Source organism: Nothoprocta perdicaria, unplaced genomic scaffold, assembly GCF_003342845.1.
Source record: "Nothoprocta perdicaria isolate Ctin4 unplaced genomic scaffold, notPer1 scaffold_16, whole genome shotgun sequence".
In the NCBI taxonomy this organism is placed as follows: domain Eukaryota; kingdom Metazoa; phylum Chordata; class Aves; order Tinamiformes; family Tinamidae; genus Nothoprocta; species Nothoprocta perdicaria.
Window position 1 is genome coordinate 443742 of NW_020454760.1, and position 20487 is coordinate 464228.

At 35.4% G+C, this 20487-nt stretch overlaps 1 protein-coding gene across 1 annotated transcript in view; it reads right to left on the minus strand.

Annotated features, from left to right (window-relative positions):
• The window catches only part of ERC2 (ELKS/RAB6-interacting/CAST family member 2), a 278502-nt gene that overhangs the window by 224935 nt on the left and 33080 nt on the right, over nt 1-20487 (minus strand). The window contains exon 3 of the mRNA XM_026035392.1: nt 10875-11291. Within this exon, the coding sequence (XP_025891177.1) occupies nt 10875-11291 (417 nt within the window). The remainder of the gene's footprint in view (nt 1-10874; nt 11292-20487) is intronic.

Consider the following 20487-nt stretch of genomic DNA (forward strand, 5'->3'; position numbering starts at 1 on the left):
TGGCACATGCTTTACGCACCTGCAGCCACGGTGTAGCAGCTGGGACTCACTCTGCCCATCCACCCAGCTGCAGCTGTTTACAGCATCAAAGACACACGAGCAAGGACACCTTCCTTGCTGTGCTGCAGTGGCCAGGGAAGCTGGGAAACCCTTCTTTTTTTCAGTTGCTTGTCCTTATACAATTATACCTGTAAGTGAATCCCAAGCAGCATGTGGCAAACTCTTTTGGAAAGGGAAGTTCTGAATATGCTCAGGATCTAGCCAGACATACCTCAATACTGCCCAGAGCCAGGAAACTCGGAGCGAAGCATTACACGCTCGTGCACATGCTTAAAGTGGATTTTTTAGTCTCTCAATAGTACTGACAGGTTAGGGAAATAGCTTTTTTGCTACCCTGAAGTGACAAGGCTCTTCTAGTATCTAGGAGATGCCACATCATTTCTTTCTGATTTCGGCATGGCTCAGAGGAATGTGGTTTAGCCATGACCTGATCAAGTGTGGAACAGTTATCCTGTGCAGAAGTGCTGAGTGCAACTTGTTCAGGATCACATCATGATGGAATATAGTGGGGGACCAGGGTGGAATAAAAGAAAGAAGGTTGGCCAAAAAAATTAACCATTTCAGCCTCCTGGCTCATACTGTAATTGCAGAAGTAAACACACTTTCAAAGGGATGCGAGGCAAAGGCCTGGCAAATTGGAGTATTAAACTGAGATCTGTCAAAGGCTCAGGATGATGGTGTTTTGGGGTTCCCCCTCCCCTGGTGGGAAAAGCAACTGTCACACTTAAACTCTTTCATAAATCAAACTGACTGGCTTCAACAGTCTATTGAAGGGCTAGAAACACTCATGACTAACTAGTTCACAATACATACTGTTTATCTGGATGAAACGGTCAAATACATTTAGCTGTCGGAGGAGCAAATGTCATTGCTCAAACCACATAAAAATAAATCTTCCCACTCTGACAGAAGTAGCATTCCTGGTAGACTCCTCCTCCAAGTGACTTCATATGACTTTTCCATAGTAAATATCCAAAAAATAGATTACTGAATATGAGGAAAGATGACAAGGATATCAAATGCATCTCCCAGGCAGAAGCAAGAAATCTGACTTGAGAGAGTGTTGAACACAGCCACTGAGTCAACTGGGGAAAGCCAAAGAACTCGCCAGTACAGGCGATGGCAGYGGAACCGCTCCTTTAATCAGTTGGCAGAGCACAAGAGCGGCAGGGATAAGAACAAATATATTAGTTAAACTGCCCCCTGGCTCAGAAAAGCATCCCTTAGAAATCTCTGGCCAGCCATAGAGGCAAAACTCTGACATTCCTATCTGCAGTGAATCTACAGGACAACCCCCACAACTGGAAAATTAAATATATCAAGTTAGTTCTTCCGCTTCTCATCCTGGAAAATTTCCACTAAGGCTGTCAGCACATTTTAAATAACCAGTAAGCATATTGCTAATATAATTACATGACTTTGTATATACCAGTTCCAAACCCTGCTTGCTTCCATTCACAATTATGCAACTTATGCTTTCCCTTACTTGCTTATTTATGCAGTGCAAACTGTCATCCTGCCCAACAATGCTAGTAAGAGCAGATTGTAGGAAATATTCAAATATATTTTACATTTGCTAAAGCTCAGGAATGTTAAAGCGAAACAAAGATTCCTGTGGAGCTCAACCACCATAAAATCACAGACTGGGAATTCCCAGTCTGCTAATAATGTATTCATAATTTGTTTTCAAAGGAATAGGAGAGATTTTTAAACTTTATTTATATTTTTCCATCAGACAAAAGACACCCAGATGTTCTGGGGGATTTAAATAATATTTTTAGACTTTGCTGAAATGCAAATTGAATTTCTGAAGAAATGGCAAATAAATCAAAGTCTAAGTTTTACATGTGGTACCAGACTTCCAACTACATATGACTTCAGAAAACAGAGAGAAGAAATCCCTGATGCTCCATGATCAAAGTAGCCCTGATTTGGAAATCTTCCAGTTCTCTCCTACAATCGTAGAGTCCACCATTGTTTTGATAAACTGCCATCTGAGTTGGTGTTAAAATGGGCTTTTACGATATAGACACACATACACACACACACATATGTGTGTGTGTGTGTGTATATATATATATAAGAAAAATGCACAAGAGAAGAAGTTTATCTGTTCCCAATCTCTTAGTAAAATTTCCTTTTTTTTTTTTTTTTTAAATGGTCAATCAGCCTGTGCCTTGATGGTGCAGATGGGATGTAAGTACTGCCAAGACCACTGTAAGCACCCACAATACCGTTGAGAGGCTGAAAGGTAACACTACATTGACAATGGTTTCTGAGACTTGTTATCACAGAAAATCTTTTGCCTGCCAGATGTACTCCTATGTGAAAATATGCTTTTTTCAAGTTGAGAGATGAAAACAGCTTTCTTCAAAATAGTCAAGAATAATTGAGAACAAACTGGTTGTTCTGATTCTGCAACATGTGCAGGTGTTCAGTCAATCAATGGTCTCAGGCAAACCATCTTTTTTTTGCTAGGAATAAAGTTATCTGCAATAAAAATCCTTCTTGCTGTGCAACAATGATACACAGCACACGAACAGGAGAGAGATTCCACTTGCTCTGTGACAAAGTGTTCCTGAGAGTGCTCTATAAAAAGAAAAAAGTGGCGGAATGTATGTGCTACTGTCCAACAAAAAAAGGCCAAAAMCAAAATCCATCTATATCTACTTAGATCTTCAACATGGGCTTGTTACCCATTATGTTATTAGTTCAAGGTACAAAAACTTCTACGGGTATCTTTTATGTTAGAATAAGGTGAAAAAAGTCACAGCACTTATCTGGTGATCTGGTGATTCCCTAGGATGCTGTAATTTTTTTTTACTGTATTGTATCAAAATAGATGCTTAACAGATGACAAGAAAGGCAACAGCAGCTCATCTATCTGACATGTCCACAATCACATGTAAAATGTAAAAAGTTGAAATATTCAGACTTGGAAAAGATGAGAAAATTGATCACAAACAAGATGTAATTCACAAAACATTTAGTTTACAGCCTGCTATGACATCTTTGTAAAAAGTGYCCTGCTATTGCCATTAAAAGAAGGTATTCCTTCTAATTCATTATATCATTGTAAAATGAGCAACCAAAATAACTGAGAAGGATCAACTGTGAAAGACATGCAAGGTGAATAAAAATGAATCCTCATTCAAGGGTGCCATCTAGTGACCATATCTATATATGTGTATGTAGTTTATATGTATTTTATATATATATATACACACTTTTTTTTTACACGAATGATTTGAACAGATAGTCACATACTAATTTTTGATTAAATCATTTTTCCATATTTCTTGGAGAAGATATTACATTTGAAACCACAGAACGACAAAGCTTCTCTCTTCTGTCCAACAGGTTACACTTACTGCAGCTTGACAAAGTAAGAACACAAAATAACACCACTTTTTTCCAATATTTTCAGGTAAATACTAGATCTTTCATATTCACCATCTGAATACCATTGCTTCTGTTAGTAAGCTTTAAAAAAAATTGTCAAATGAACAAAGCAGAATCATAATCAACTTACCACTTTCCTAATTTTGCTGAAAATAAAACACTGAAGATACCATAAAAGATTTTGATTTCATGTCAACCTTTTGGATCACAGAAATACAYAAGAGTATTAGCAGAAAATTTCCTGCAAATATAAATATTTAAGGAGAAGTGTGTGAAGCACAGTCCCTTTAATAACCTACACTTCTACTTTAGCAAGGACTACCCTCATTTGAAACACCTGTGCAATAAATGCTTGTTTGAAAGGAATTAGCAMTCAGATTACCAGCACAGCTGAGCAACAGCGTCATTAGAACTTTGTTACTAGAGCAAGACAGTGGCCAGAATTCAGCAACCTCCACTAAGAAGAACCTCCTTGCAATTACCAACCAGAGTAGCAGCAAACTGGGCAGACATTTTGCTCTATGTCAACTCCTGGATTAAWTTTCTTCTCCTGAATTCTATCGCTAGAACTTAGACTATGTGCAAAATTTTGCAATATAATCAGTATATAGGAATGCAAACTTTGTATAAAAAAATAAGTTCAAGAAGAGCAAAACAATAAGAGCAAAACAATAACTAAGTATATCCCTTACATTACCTCAGCCTACAGAGTGGGAAGCACTACAGTTTTTACTTTACAGACCTTAGGAATAAAGTGCTTTTATGGGAATTTGAGAAGGATGTTTGATTCACACTTCCTTTCTTGGATCATATATATTTTTTATTTATTGCTTTATTTACTCCAACCAGAACAACATCCTGAAAAGCAATCAAAAGACTTTTTCATGCAAATATGTTGACTTACCACCAAGTACACATGCTCTGCTAAGCAGAGATAAGACAAGCAGCTAAAGATGCCAGTTTCATCCGCAGAAAAGCTACCTCCTCCTGCTCTGTGTAACTAAGCAGTTGTACTTGTTACAGGTCAGGACTCATTCATTCATTTAAACCTAATCCTATTCACCTTAAATCACTCAGCTAACCCCATTGACCTCATTTGGATGACTCATGGAAAAAACACAAATACTGAGGATTGCATCCTTGATATTTTCAGGTATATCACCAGGATTGATTCACGTGGGTCATCAGGATTCTAACCCATATCTTTATGTTGAAATAGAATATGCTTATATTCATTGCCAAATTTTGTATTTGCAAATTGATGTATTCTCCAAGAGTGCTGTATTCATASCAGATTATTAGGGTCAAGCCATCAAGAGAAATATTGACCTTTTTTAACATTATCTCATTAGACCATAAGCAGTTCTATAAAGTTAGTATATGACTTGTTAGTAATTAGCTACCTGCGAAAATCCTGTCCCCACTGGATCAGTGGCTGTATATATTCTATGAAGCAGGCAAAACATCAACAAGGTTTCATCTCTTKAAATTCAAAATCTTGTCTGATTAAGTGGTTCAAACTAGCATTCACTCTTCACATTCCACTTCCAAACTTAATTGCAGGTAAAACTTTTTGGAGTTTGCATAATTAGCCATATTTACTACCTATAGCACTTTCCACTGCTATTATCAAGCTAGGCCAGGCAAATACCAAAGGCAAAATTCACTTTACTGCATAGAGTTTGAGGAAGGACATACCACAGTAAACAGAAAGCAGCATATCCTTTTCAGGGGACTGCATTTTAAAGAAGCCATAAAATACATTTTCTTCTCCTGGCTTTACACTCATGCACACAGTGTAAAATATAGATTGGTTGGTAAAAGTAGATAGATAAAAATATATCATCCTTGCTTGGTGGCAGATTAGCCCCCTGCAGTTTCCATGAAGCCAGCCTTGCATGACTTCAGACACCTGGCTATTTCATCTTAATGAAAGCCTGCTTGACTCATAACACAAATCTTGCTAACACTATTTACAATGAGCCATGTATACACTAAAACAATCTTAAGTAGTTTGGTGTTTTGTTATGACTTTTTTAAATCTTCAATGATACTTCTTTTACCTTTATTTATTTATTTTCCTCGTAAACTATCTGACTACCATAACACCAGGATCAACTGATTAGCAGGTAAGGCTTTTATCAGGTGAGAGTTTTTTAGGTGTTACATTTTGCAGAGGAACTAAGGAGATGAATAATTTCTCTCAATCAGTATGCAGTAGCCAAGCCTTTGTTTTTTTTTAAATTACCACTCTAAGAAATCTTAGCCCCAGATTAAATGATGGGAACAGGATTATAAAATGAAACCTCCTAAAATAAAAAAAAAATACTGAAAATAGCATGTAATATGAACAAAGGATTTTCATCATTTCAAACATAATATCATCTTAGGAAAAAAAAAAAGTGAACTGTCATAATTCCTGCAACAGCTGGATTAAAAATCTGGAGCTCACCATTTCACTGGCTTTGTAACAATACAGGATTTCCAGTGGACAAACAATGCTATTACAGCATCCCAATCACATCCTGGATTGTGCTATGACATTTATATAACCAGATGATATTGCTTTACCCACATTGGGGTCTCATAGTCAATTGAACTCAGAATGAAAGAGCCTTCTTGAAATCATTTGATTCAACCTTGTGCTCAAAGCACAGCTAACTTCAGTTAGATGAGAGTGTTCAGGGCCTTTGCCAATCCTATTTTAAATATCCCAAGAATGGAGGTTCCTCAATATCTTCAGCAACCCCTTCCTATGCGTATGTGTCTTTGTGGTTATGTCTTCTGAGGTTGAACATATTCAAATTCAAGCCTAACAACCTGCCTTCCTCCCCTCACATTTGGCTGTTATTCTATGGAAAGACACTGTTATGTCAAAACTGGGAGTCACAGAAGTGAGTTAAGTAAGCTATTGGCACTCATATGAAGAGTGTGAAAAACGGAGAATAAATCTCATTGTAGCAAGCAGTGATGAAGTTTTTGCCAGAGACAAGCAGCAGCATGATCACAGAACAGAGACTTAAAAAGATAACAGAGTGAAGATGAAAGAAAGAAAACTATTACGGAAAACAAATGGGRGTTAGAAGGGATCATTTTTCTCTGCTTTGTTATTGGCTAGTCTCTAAGATGCTTATGTGTACCCTGCAACTCCCCAAACATGTGGGAACTGGGAAAACAGCCCTGCAGAGATATTATTTCCACATCTGGGGATGATATTAATTTTACAGCAAATCAAGACAGTCCCCAAATTACCTTCTAAAGGATGCACCTTCGTGGAATGCTGGCAGAGCCAGCACATTTATCACCTCCACATATTGGGAGGTATAAAAACAGCTTATTTGCAGATCACCGATTTCTCTGTCTCCACCTAGGATAATTTCTTTACTTACTACTCCAAAACATTTAATTCAGTTTCAAGCTGACAGTTTTCTTATATTCTAGGTTCCAAACCAGTGGTTATGTTAGCTTGAAGAGCAAGTGTGTCTTTAAAGAACGGGATTCCTACATGAAGAAAGCTTTCTAATTCRCTGCATGGTCTTATAAAAACATTTGCAACCAAGCACACTGGCAAGAATATCATGGGGCATAACAAAATCTGAATGTGCTATGTTAGAAGCAATTACTGCTCTCCAGAGCATAATCAGGTTCGGTCTACTTTTTCATGTCTGGACCGACTGCCAACATTGCAAAGTCCTCCTGTGTACTTAAGAGGTCACCTAAAACACAAACATAATACTCTTGATATTTTCGCAGAAAGTAATTGTCTTAATGAGGGTCTTTGCTACAAGTTATTTAAAGGCAAAAAGTTAAAAATTATATGCAAAAAAAAAAAAGGGAAGTTGAAAACTCTTGCTTCAATTCTTTTAAACAGAAAATGCTCCTATAACAACTGATTAGATTAATATTTTAAGCCAAGCCAGAGGGAATAAAAGGAAAGAGGCACTAATGAGCCTAATAAAGAGGTTCAGTCTAGAATGGTTGTTAATCTATATAACCAACTTTAGGGAAGAATGTTTGGTGTCGATAAAGCATTTCCTTAGTAAATTACTACTGGCTCCAGTGGAAGACATTTACAGTAAACACCAAAAGTCTGCAAGGCATCTGTTCTGTTCACAGTGGAAGAAGGAACTTTGCTCCATTAATAACTTTTAAAACATGCAATAACTAATTCATGATGGCAGTTCAAGTCCTATCAGCAACCTTCATTATTTCACCAAGCTGAGTTCAAACATAGAGCAAGTTTTGAAAAATCCTTCGAAGTTTAAAAGTATACTCTAAATTACAATAAAGAAGTTATGTTCTTCTTCTTTCTACTAAACATAAAAAGCTGCAGCTTCAAACCATGTGCAACAATGTTATTTTACGAATACATGCAAGATAAGAGTTAAATTGTGTATATAAAATCCTATATGATCTCAGATTCCATTTTAGTGAAATTGTATGCTCTGTAGAGAGGGTGTGTATAGTATATGTGTATGCAACCATAATAAAAAATACTTGCTGGAATTTTAACTTTTGACTTTACTAGAGATTTAGTAGGACTTTGCCTAAGGCAAGTTTTTAATAGCAATAATAAAAAAATACTTAATAGTACTTAGGGTAAATAATGTGTGTTCACTACATTAAAAAAAAAAAAAAAGAAAAAAAGTAAAACCAGACATCTGTGCTAGATTTCCACATGATAAAACCACAATATTACCTATAGAACCTACTAGTGGAAAAAAAAAAATATTTAAAATTCTAGAAAAGAGATGCAATAACTAGTCTATGAATTGTAAGGCAGGGATTTTGCCTTCAATGATAGGAATGCATGCTTAACGATCTTTATGCTACTTAATTGTGAATGTAAAGCACACCATCGTATGAAAATACAGCTTCAAGATAGATTTTTAACTATAACGTGCTTACAAGGAGATTCCCAGGCCTAAGAATGTTTTCTTTTTCTTTTTTCTTCCATTTATTTACAAAGATGACACAGTGCCTCACAGAATACAACATTTTCAGAGCAACCACTGCACCATTTTCTCCAAGAAAATATCACAGAAATTCCTCTACTATTGAAAAATATTAACAAAAAGAATTATATATTTAAATTGCTAAATACAAGGAAAGGAATCCATATACATTTTACCAAATCTATAATTATCTCAAAAATTAGTTTTACATAGCCAATATTTCAAAATACATTTATTTTAATGAATCCTAACTACACTGACATTCTTTGCCAATCCTAACAGAGGAGTAGGATTCCAGCTCCAGCTGAACTCTCTGAGCTTTCTTCCCTGTATACACAAGCTTTTACTCATGCCAAAGGAGTAACCCTCCCCACTTATCCTCAACTCCTAGTTACCCAAAAGGTGCATTTTTACATAATCTGTCACAGATGTTTCTGCTCATCCTGTAGCATAAAACACAAAAGTTGAGCAAAGGTTTACATGACTCTTATTAAACCTTGAAAGGTCACCAGGATGCAACACCAACAGGAACTCCAGCACACCCTATTCTACACTTGTAATGCTCCAGAGTGATGATGACCTCTTATCTACAACATATACATGAAGCGAAAAGAATTTTTATTCCTGCACCCCTGCAGGTAAGCAGTGGGAGCTCTGCAACACACAATTAATTCAACATAAATACCAGGCAAATCTGCATAGCCTAAAAGTAGCAGGAGGATCTCCTTTCAGCCTTAGCAATAAATTGGATGCCCAAGGACCTTCCTTAGAAGCTTACATTTTATCTGCTCCATTTACTTTTATTTCTTTCACTGTTTTTGCAAGGCCATTGCAGAACTTCACTAGGCTTCCTAGGCTTTGAACTTCGTGTCCAACAAATTTCCAAATTCAGATTTAGAAAGTTTAGTGATACTGCTGCTATAGGTCAGATAAAGACAGTTAAAGAACAAAAGCCATCCATTGTTAAAATGAATAGCATGTACCACTCTGAGAATAGCAGATCTAAAACTAGAAACACTACTGCTAACTTACAGAACTTCACTTAGCAGTGTCCTTATCACAGACTCAGGATCATTAATCCTTTATGCAACTCCTTTCAGGATACATGAACTTTCAAACTTCATTAAGAAGTCATGGCACCAGTTACTGAGAGTTCTGCCTGAGAACAGAGTCAGGACACACACCTTTGTAAGAAAAAGATATGTATACAACAAAATTTACTCAAACTCAAATGTATAAAGCAAATTCTCCAGAGGTTGCAAACTTCTGATGGGCACCAGATATCACTCAGTTCTCAATACATATCTTTGCTTACTGGAAAAAAGAAAACTAAACTAAATCTTTCATTCAGGTTGAAAAATTCTCTTCCAACAACCAAGTAATTGTAATTAAAACCAAAATTACTCCACCGCAAAGAAAAGGTATCTTGTTCACATTTTGTAGGAATGAATAGCTATTCTTAGTCTCTGGCCTCCCTACCAACAGTGATACACAACTGTCTGCTGAAAGTTTCCCATGCTCTTGTACTAATTTTGTTCATGTTTTGACCCACCAAGCAAATGGGTGTTTTGTTACATCCAAAGTACAGACTCTCATGTTCCTGAACTTGTAACGAACAAACTTGTTTGCCCTTATTCCCCATACAGTGGGCAGCTTGAACTCAGTCTGCCTGGAATTTTTGCTCCTGTTAACAGGAAGCAATAAGGTGCTTCTGAGGAAGACCTAGGCTCTCATACTTGCCTAGCACCAGTCACATGATAAGGCTGATGGACTACAGAGATGCAGAGGAACAGATGGGCTTGGCACATAGACTAAATTTTCTTTCAGTTGTATTAATCCAATTGTCTGAAATCCAGTCCCAAAGATCCATCAGCAGAAGTAGCATGGGCAGCTGGTAAGGGTGGGCTTGAGGCCAAATTAAGCATCTTTCAAAATACAGTGTAGCCATTACCCAAACATTGTGATATTTGGTGGTATATTTAACAAAAAAGTTGGGGCACCACAAAAAAGTACACTAGCAATATACAAGGGCTTTTCTGTATGTGCGTACAGATAGTAAAACATTTTGCAATGGTCATTTCAAACACAAGGGTATAAAAAGAAATACAAAAATAGCCTGCAGTCAAGGCTATTTAGTTTGCAACAGTAGCAGCTGTTAATTCTCTTTGGTAGTTCCAATCATCTTGATTTGATGAAATACAAAGAATTCAGAAAGTACACAAAGCAACACTCTCAAAGACAGTAAACCCCTAACGACACCAAATTACTTCTCTTATTTCTATATCTGCTTTCAAAGGTCATTTAATCTTGATGTGTCTTTCTTCTGGAAGGAAAACGAACTCTGTTTTGTTTTTTAAAGAGAAATGAAAGAAGAAAAAAACAGTATTCAAACACACCAAAAAAATACTTCCAAGTACTTATAATTATAAGTAAATAAGATTAGTTAGTTTTCCTTACCTCTCTAAGATGTATGTTTTCCTTCTCCTTCTGGTCTAAAATTACTTCTAAATGATTAACCTGAGATTCAGCCTCTGCCATCCTCCGAGTTCTCTCATTGTCATCTTCCATTCCTTTGGATGGTAAACCTTTGCTTTGCAACATTTCCAAAAGCTTTTTTATTGATTCATCTCTAGCATTTAGCGTTTGCTTTTGTGTTTCAATCCTCAACTCCATTTCTTCCAGAGTTTTTCTCAACAGGAAGAGTTCCTTAGCCTGTCTATCATGTTCCGCTTGGAGTCTTCGAAAATTCTCCTCTGTGAGCTCAATGGTAAAATGCTCAGCTCCTCGGTTTCCACTTTCTTGTTGGAGAAGATGGTTAAGGTCTCTCTGGGTTCTAAGCTCATCCTGAAGTGCCTGGATTGTCATTTGCAAATGCTGCAATCAAAACAAACAAACAAACAAACATAAATTTAGGATCTGAATGTAGGATTTGTCTTTGATTAAACTTCCATGTTTTACTGTTACAAAAGTTCATTAGAATCAATGATGAAAGTATATCGAATGACCCTATAAAATAGCAAATGCACGTGACAATATCTGTAATGATTTTTTCAAGTGCTTCTATAAAATATAAACAAATGAAAGCAAACACGCACAAAACGCTCTTAGTAACAGATAAAATGATAAGTAAAGAAAGCAAACCAACCAACCCAAACACTAGCAGTGACACATCCATTAGCACACTCAATATGTGCCAACAAGGCTGAAAGACTCAGTATTCCATGTTTTCTAAATTATTTCATAGACTAAAAGACAATTCTGCCCTGCATGGTGCTCAACGGAACAGTTGGTTTATCAAGTTAACCAAATCACTCGCTTTAATTGAAAAGGGGGAGGTRAGAGGAGGTGGGTATCTAAAGCTATGAATATGTTTAGTAAACAGGATTACTGCATCTCTAACAAACAAACAAAAATACACAAGGAGCAAGAAATGAACTGCAAATAGTGGACAAACCTTTGTTCTCCTGGCATCCAAAAACTGAACAGCATGGTAAATGAAAAATGAAGCAAAAAATCAACATAAATAAAGGTCAGATGCAAGCAAAAGGAGATTTAACAAAAAGCTGAATCCAACAAAAAGGCTCTCAACAGAAAAAAAGCACAGTACTCCACAGCAACTTCACTTCTAAACTTAGGACACTTCACAATCTAAACTTAGGACAGATTCTACTCAATAGAGTCAACACAGAAAAGAATTTTGGAAGTTATAAACCTGACAATGAATTATAGTAATATTCCTATTTCATCTTACAATTCTTTTTGACTTCAAGTTTTTTTTCAAAATTCTATAAAGGGTGCTAAAAAATCTGTACTACATCTAAGCACAATCTCCATTCATGAGAGAAATCTTGCACTCCTTATTCAACATAATCAAAAAGTATTTCTCCTACTTAAAGCCTGGAACATAAATCTAAATTACTATAGTTAATAGTGTTCTTTTCAGGTTATTTTTGAAGATCAGTTTTGCTTCTAGGTATCTCTTCATTTGCTACAGTGTGCACAGAACACTGAATTTAACAGCAATATGAGCTCCTAAATAGCCTCATGGCCCAAATCAGAAGACCTTTAGTTGCAGCAATTCTGACAATAAAATTTAGCTGACGTAAATTCATGGCACTAGATATTTTAATAAATATTCTGCAACACAACCCTCTACAGAACCCCCCTGGGATTCCTCAATTACTTTATTATTACCTTCAAGTTTAAATATAGTTGTATTTAACATATTTGCAATAATAAGTGAATTTTCAACTGAATGAAATATGCAAAATTAACAAACAAAAGGTTTTAAAAACATATCTTTTAYCAGTTATTGCAAAATGGAAAAATAAATATTGTCATTGGTGTAATGCTGGACACGCAGATAACTCGAATATGTTATGTTACCAAATGGTTCTGTTTTAATAAATGGATGCCAATATTTGCAACTTCTTAAATTAATGGCAGACAAATGTAGTCAACTCCTTTTCAATAAATATTAAATCAGAATATTAAGAAATAAAACTTTGTATCTAAAAATGCACATCAATCTTATTTTGTAGTTTCAGTGCCCTATTTTTAATCAGTAATTTGTATATTTTATTAAAAATCTCATCATCCTTTTAGTTACTTTTATAAATATAAATGCTGCCAATAAATTTAGAACATCAGAACTACTCTGTATGTAGCAATTCTCCACTTAAAATTCACTATCATACAGGGCATTTATGACCACAAAAATGACATTTTTAGTGCAGTAATTTAGTGCATAAATACAAATCAAATTTTCAAAGCATACAAAAATAATATTAAATTATTATTAAAAATAAGCAAGACATAAAGACAAGTCAGACACACAAGGAGACACAAACATTGCAAAGTAAACAGAACCAAAGCTATAGTAGGACTTTATGCTCTAAGAATTTTTCACTATATTAAGTTATAAATCAGGAATTTTGTAGAGAATAACAAGTCAACATGCTAGTTGTGCAATCACTCTAAACGATGGTTTGCTTTAAAGCATACAGATTTTCAAATTCAATTCTTRGGAAGTTTTTTTCACAATGAAAGTTGAGTAGGAACAGATGCTTAAAATTTTTCCATTAAAAACAGTTTCTAATAGAAAAAAAAAAGCAATCAGCTCTTGTGAAAAGATTGCAAGATTCCTCTTAAAAACAACAAAATATTATTTCCCTTCATTATTTCACCTAGTTTTAGAACACAAATATGGTTGTTTTGGTGAAGACAGCTAAAAAGAAGAGGAAAAAGAAAATGAGTACCCATTACATCGTTCATTGTATGAATATCGAGATGAAAAAACAAGGAGGCGGGTTAAAGTAACAATTTGCTTGAAAAATAAGTTCTCAAGTAAAAAATAACATAGAAACCTCAAAATACATTGGCATATGTCCACTTGCACCTGGGATACATTTTAGGTTAGTTTATTTGAAGATGTTTTCAACTATTTTAAGTTGATCATTATGCAGACTGCTAAAAAAAAAAAAAATGTAAAACAGTCCATAGGATGATGGTTCCTGACTGCCTCAGGTTTGGGCTCCTGGGGGACAGGATTTGTGTGTCCACATCAGCAGCTGGGCTTATTGGAATATTCTAGGAAACTCAGAAAGAATTCCAATATTTTTTCAACAGAACTTTTGCAATATAGGATATGTATTGCTATTCAAAAACCTGCCCGCGCAGTAAGTTTTATTGATGCGGAAATCTGAAAGCAGTATCTATCCTTTTAAGAACAGTCAGAACTGCTTATGTAAGTGGTTAAGTGGTTAGTAGTCTTCTTCTAAGCCAAAGAGATTGCCAGTCCTTTAAAGCACCAGATTAGTATGAGTTTCCATCATAGCTCAGAGCTCTAGTCTTTGGACKTGCCTCTCTATGAAATCCTCCTAATATATCTGTCAGCCAGTGCTTCAGAAATTATACTTGAATAAACAATTTTAAAACAAAGCTACCCTCATTTGTGCCACTAAATAACCTCAGATTCCAGGACACCTTATAAATTTTGCAATTTTTTTGCAAGGAAGAAATATTGAACAGGAAGAAGAGTTCGCATCAAACAACAGTCATAGTAATAATATATCCACSGTTTATCCCTGAAGCTTGGCAAAGAAACTGCAGATCATACCAGATGGAATCAATCTACCCTACCTACCTTCAAATATTTTGAATAGCTTTCCCCCACAGTGCATGCTTCCCTTTATTCTGCGGGTAGAAGGATTATTTTCCCACTAACCACTCATGTAAACTTTGATACTTTTAAACCACAAGAACACAATATGGATGGCATAGGTAATTATTCCAAATCAATATGCACTACAGATCAGAAATCACCAAATTCGATAGGTAAAGCAAGTCACAACTTTCCTTTCTATCCTGAAGCAGTCAGTACAACCCTCAGGTACTTCCCGTAACACTAACTCTTAACTGGCTGTGTCGTCTTAATGACATTTAATAGAAGAAAAAAAAAAATTTTTACAGTAGTAACAGTTTTGTGAGAATGGGACTGTTAAAACATAAGAATAGTCTCAAATACAGTAGACTTCTGCTACTCTGACATAGAAAAATCCATTTTTGGATTAAGATTTTTGAATATGATAAATATGAACGAGATATATAATTGTGCTGGCACAGATTTTTCTGTCTGAAGCTAGCTAAGAAAAGGAAAGAACAAATGTTGTGAGGGTGGAAAACAAATTGTGTAATTAATTGCACTGGGCGAGGAATGTGGGAGTGCTGTGAATATCCGTCACTCTGCTGTCATTACATACATCTAGAACTTTGTGGAATTTAAAAAAAAGACTCAAGATTTTTCATGTTTTTTAAACCCTTTTTTTTTCTTTTTTCCTTTTTTTTTTTTTTTTTTGGTTTTTTTTTTTTTTTTTTTTTTTTGGTATTACTCTTTTTTCCATTCTATAATTTCTATTAAAAATAAGCTTCCTGACCAAAACTTACACAGTGATTTCCACACAGTCTTGGAAATACATTAATATGTCTCCCAAAATACGCAAGGCCTTTGCTTGATTTCTCTGCAGCCCAATTCCAAGAGGCAACCCATGAAACTACACATTGGGGTTTCCATTATTCTGCCTCCCAATTGAGCATAGTGCAAGTTTTCAGAATTTGCACCCATAGTTTGAAATAAAACTACAAAGCAGAGAAAAGGAAAGACAAATTAATGGTCATTCCCTGATACCAGCTTGAGCTTTATAACTTGAAAAAAAAATCAACTGCATGCACATCTGTATAAAGTACATGTACAATGTATATAAAGTTTTATAAAGTTTGCTTATGAACACCTTCCAAAACAATTTTAATGTTAAATTTAGTTATATAACTGAGAGAAGTATCAATATTAAAAGAGAAAAACCTGCAAATCATTACATTCTCTGGTAAGAGAAAAACTAAAAGTGAATCAGAAGTCTTTTCCTAATCAGTACAAAACAAGATTCCTCACTGCATTTGCTTATCTGTCTAATATAATTTAAAAATCAGGTATCCAAACAACACTCTCAGAATCTGTTGACCATAATTTTGCTTCAATGAGCACCACTGACAAGAGCAGTGAAGAGAGGAGAAGAACATGTAATTGGTGAAATAAAAAAAAAAAAAATCACAGAAGATTCAGGCCACACACACAAAATATGTTTACAGTGTCGTAAAACTTGTAGAGGTGTGACAGATGTGGGACAACTTCTGCACAACACAGCTTGCTAGTTGAGCTCTCTATTTGAAAGGGAAAAATCTTGTTTACTAGCTTCCTTACAAGATGCTTTCAAATTTTGTGCCTTCTCAAATTCTGTAAAGCTTGTCCTTAATACCGTGTTCTGCAAGCTACACAAGGAATCTTGTCATGTACGTTATATATCTGCATTTCTCAGCACAAATACTATATTAAATCTGCCCTGAACTATTAGGCTCATGACTCTTCAGTCAATTTATCTGGGTCATCTCCCATAAATATTTTGGCAGCATCAAAGAAGAGTGGAAATGCAAAGTATCTCCTAAAACTYGAGATCATCAAACAAAAATGAATCTCCATTTATAACTGAGGGTAACTGTAGGCTAAACCATTTTAGTATTATAAGTTTCACAGTGGTTTGGTACTTTGGTCTTACAACCCATAAATAATTATCCCGCTTTTGCTGATTTTGCTGTCGGCTGATAGATGTCTTTTCCATTTATTTCCTTTGCTTTACTGTTTGCTCTAAGTAGGTCTCCTATCATAGATAGTTTGTCATTCTGCCAAAAAGCATTTCTTCATAATACATATCTACTGTACTGCAAATTAGTTAATTTGGTGTATTTGGTGGTAGAAAAACTAACCACAYAAGACAGAAATAGCGCACTCTGCAGTCCTTCTTTCTTTTACTACATTTCTCCAGCATAGCCAATCCTTCCTCTGGTGAGTGACCACATTACCGGATGTTCAAATTCACCTTGCCTCTAAAATCCAATACTTTTTTGTTTATTTCCTGAAGATACTAGCTGAATGCTATTTACTGAATAATTTATTCAAGGGAGAAATGCTACAATTTATCAAACGATTCAATTAGGTTTAATCAAGTGCAGAGATACAGTACTTTTTACCTCAATCTGCACYTTCCAGTGGGAATTCAGTTGTGTTGTACCTTGCACAAAGTAGACAATCTTCTAAAAGCCAAACTTTTGTATAATCTTCTATGTCAGTCCCACTATCCTAGAAAAGGGAATTGGCTTATGCTTTCTTTAAGTAAATAAACAGTCTAATACTCTTAGGCCAAATTTTGCAGTCTCTAGTCACAAAAGCCAGAAGGCCAAAAGAGACAGACTTTTAGGAATGGAGGAAGTCAAATAAAGTCTCAAGAGGAGTCTGCRAAGATGTGCCCACAAAAACACCTGCATCAAATCCTTGAATTACTAAAATAAACTAGAACAGGTATGTCATCATCAGGATTTTAACAAAATGCATAGTTTTTGAAGTTATCCAAAGGATAAAGAAAAAAAAAAAAAAAAAAGTCTGACATAGAAGGATCTACATTGTACTTCTGTAGACCGGTTCTTGTTCATCTGTCCATGATGGGAGGGCTCAAGTTCTACATAGTTTTACGTCATGAATATTTTGGGTTTTTGAGATCGTTGCAATAGCTCAGAGTGATGAAATGYTTCACTGCAACTCTTCTTGTACTGYCTAAGAAGCAAGAGCAGAAAGACTGTCAGCCTTCGCTCCTGGCAGGCAATGCTGCTGCAAAAACAGCACTGCTGATTGACATAGATGGGAAGCCCCCAAGCTTCCCTTTATTTGCAATGCCTATCACAAAGTTTCCATGAGCACCATGCAGACCGAAATTACAACAATTAGTAATACCGATACACGATGATATCTACCATGAAATGCTACTCGCAACTGCACTGCATTAGTTTACCGCCCTTTACTCAGAAATGCTTAGCAATGAAGCAAGACTGCTCCAGGTTCTGGAAATTACATTGTACAGGATGGCTATATGGAGAGATATTTCTCACATCAGTCTTATAAAACCAAAGAGGAAAGAAGCAGCAGAACAAACTGAACTGTCTAYGAGAAAGATTTCTGACTGTTCTTCAAACATCAAACCTGCAAATATGTRACTACACTGTAAGAGGAATCGTTATGTATTCTTTGCTGCAGTCTCAACATAGTTGCAAGGTCAATACTTTTTCTATAGCTACAAAAGTATACTACCAATACACAAATTAAATTGATCTTTTTAAAGAAAAAAAGAATGCAACACTTTCCTTAAAGTAAATCCCCAAATACGCTGAACAAGGAGCAGCAGCAGAATAAACACTGCCCTGCTGCATTTCAGCATTGATCGGAGATCTAAGGGAGTACAATTTTCTTTTTCAGAAAAGCTCCCTCRGAAAAGCTGAAGAAAAGCTCTATTTGGCTAGGGCACTCCATAACTGTATTTTATATAGCTGCAGAATGTTGCAGATCRCCATTCCTAATTTCTTTTCTGAAGCCCTAGAAGAATTTATGTTAGGAATGATCAGAGTGGTGCCAGAAAAGAAAGCTAAAATATATACTTGGAATATTTCATTTAAAATGCCAGTCTGAGATTTGGATGTGCCATAGAGACCTGAGTTCTACTGCCATTTCTGTGATCAAATACAAGCGTAAGGAATCAGTTTGAAAGCTTGGGAAATTATCTTTCAGTTATTCCTTATACAACTCATTAGATTATATTCAAGAACAGGCATTCAAAATAAACAGTTCTAAAAGTATAATTTAACAAAAAAAGTCCAGAATTCCATCTTCTGATGCACAGCTTTAGAAAAGCCTTTCAAGGAGAAAAGAGAAAAGAAAAAAAAAAAAAAGGAAAAAAAATACCAACATTCAGCAAATAACTTCTCTTCACTTGTGGCTATTAGAATATATCTTCCAGCTTGACAATTCACTCAAAATGAGCAAAAAACAAAAATTCTGAATGCTAAAATGGTCTGCTACCTATTTCTCATAAAACTTGGGTTTAGCCACATTAGAAAAATACTCTCTCAGACAGAGTCAAGAAACCACAGACAAAGAGAGACTACTGAGAATAAACCATTCAGTATTTATTCTCACAATTGAGTGAAGAATCTGTGGTACCTCAGCTTCAGTTCTTTTTATTTGTTTGATCTTTTGCTAGAAAGCTTAGGGGCTTAAGGGAGAACTCTCATTAAGACATTTGAAAAACAGAATAGAAAAAATAATTTTTTTTTCCTGGATAAAATGTTCATTTCTTTAGAGTCAAATGACAAAACAGTCAAAGAGAAGCCAGTTCACAGGATGTTCTCTCTCCTATCAACAACAACAAAAAAAATTCGACAACATGCAGACAGGAATTTCTATGGAATAACCCAGGTTCTACTACAGTCATTGAAAAAAAAAAAAAAAACACATAGATAAAACTATTGTCTACAATAGTTTTCCCAATAATAAGATCATATTTAAACACAGCCTGAAATATACAGATCATAGTTGTATTAGACAAAACATTGTGAATGTTACCTAAAATACATTAGAAATATTCATGGGATAATTTCCATAACATACAGTGTTTATTTTTGTGATATGTTTCTTTTCCAGGTGACCTTAATATGCCACACACTAAGTTAATATCTTACATATGACATTTAAAAACAATGTAGAGAAATGCAAAAGTCTGATATAGCACGCCAGTTCCTGGGGGGAGATTCCACTGATTGTTTTATACTACCTTGGAAGGCAATTAGAAAGACTAAGCAAAGCATGGGAAAGCTTAGAGACTAGAAAGAAAACCAACACTGCATTGTAAAAATAAATTTCTAACTTAAATATGAAATCCCTGCTTAGAGATTCTGTACRCAAAATCTTCCTTGACGTAAAAGACAAACACCACTGAAAGACACAGGAGCAGGGAACCTTAAAATCCTGCATGGCCTCTCTATCTTGTGATTATGAAACTATTTAACTACATCTTTTTAAACTATTAGAAAAATCATATGAATATGCTATTCACATTACAATTTCCAGTACAGCTTCTTATAAGTCAACAGGAAAAAAGGAAAAAAAAATAGATAAATCAAGCTCCAATTTCAACCTCTCCCTGGTATATTTTATCAGACAAAGTACATATGAGAGTAGTCTTGAGTCTTCACATTTTATTTTTCTCTACTGAAACTAGGAATAGTGCTGAGTTGAATAACCATAATACATAATCATTTCCCTTTGAAATTGTTTGAAAAGGAGCTTTAGAACTGTATGTTCTGCCACAGTGAGGAAATAAAAATCAATATAGAGTGATTTCAGTAGCTCTAATCAAAACAGTCTTCAGTCAGATCCAACCGAGAAAAAAAAATGAGGCATCACAAAGCAACAAGACCATCTGGAAAGACATTTTATCCCGAGTTAATGAAGTAGTACAGAACAGCAGCAGGAAAAAAAGCAACATTAAGGCACAATGTTTTAAACCCAGCAAGTTCAATTTCAGAARTTGAAAAAATTTTATTTTACAATAACAACTTTGCTTAACCTGTGTTTATCCCCCATCGGGTTTATCTAGTGTCCTCTTGTTTATGGCCTAAACGAACCCAGTAGGTA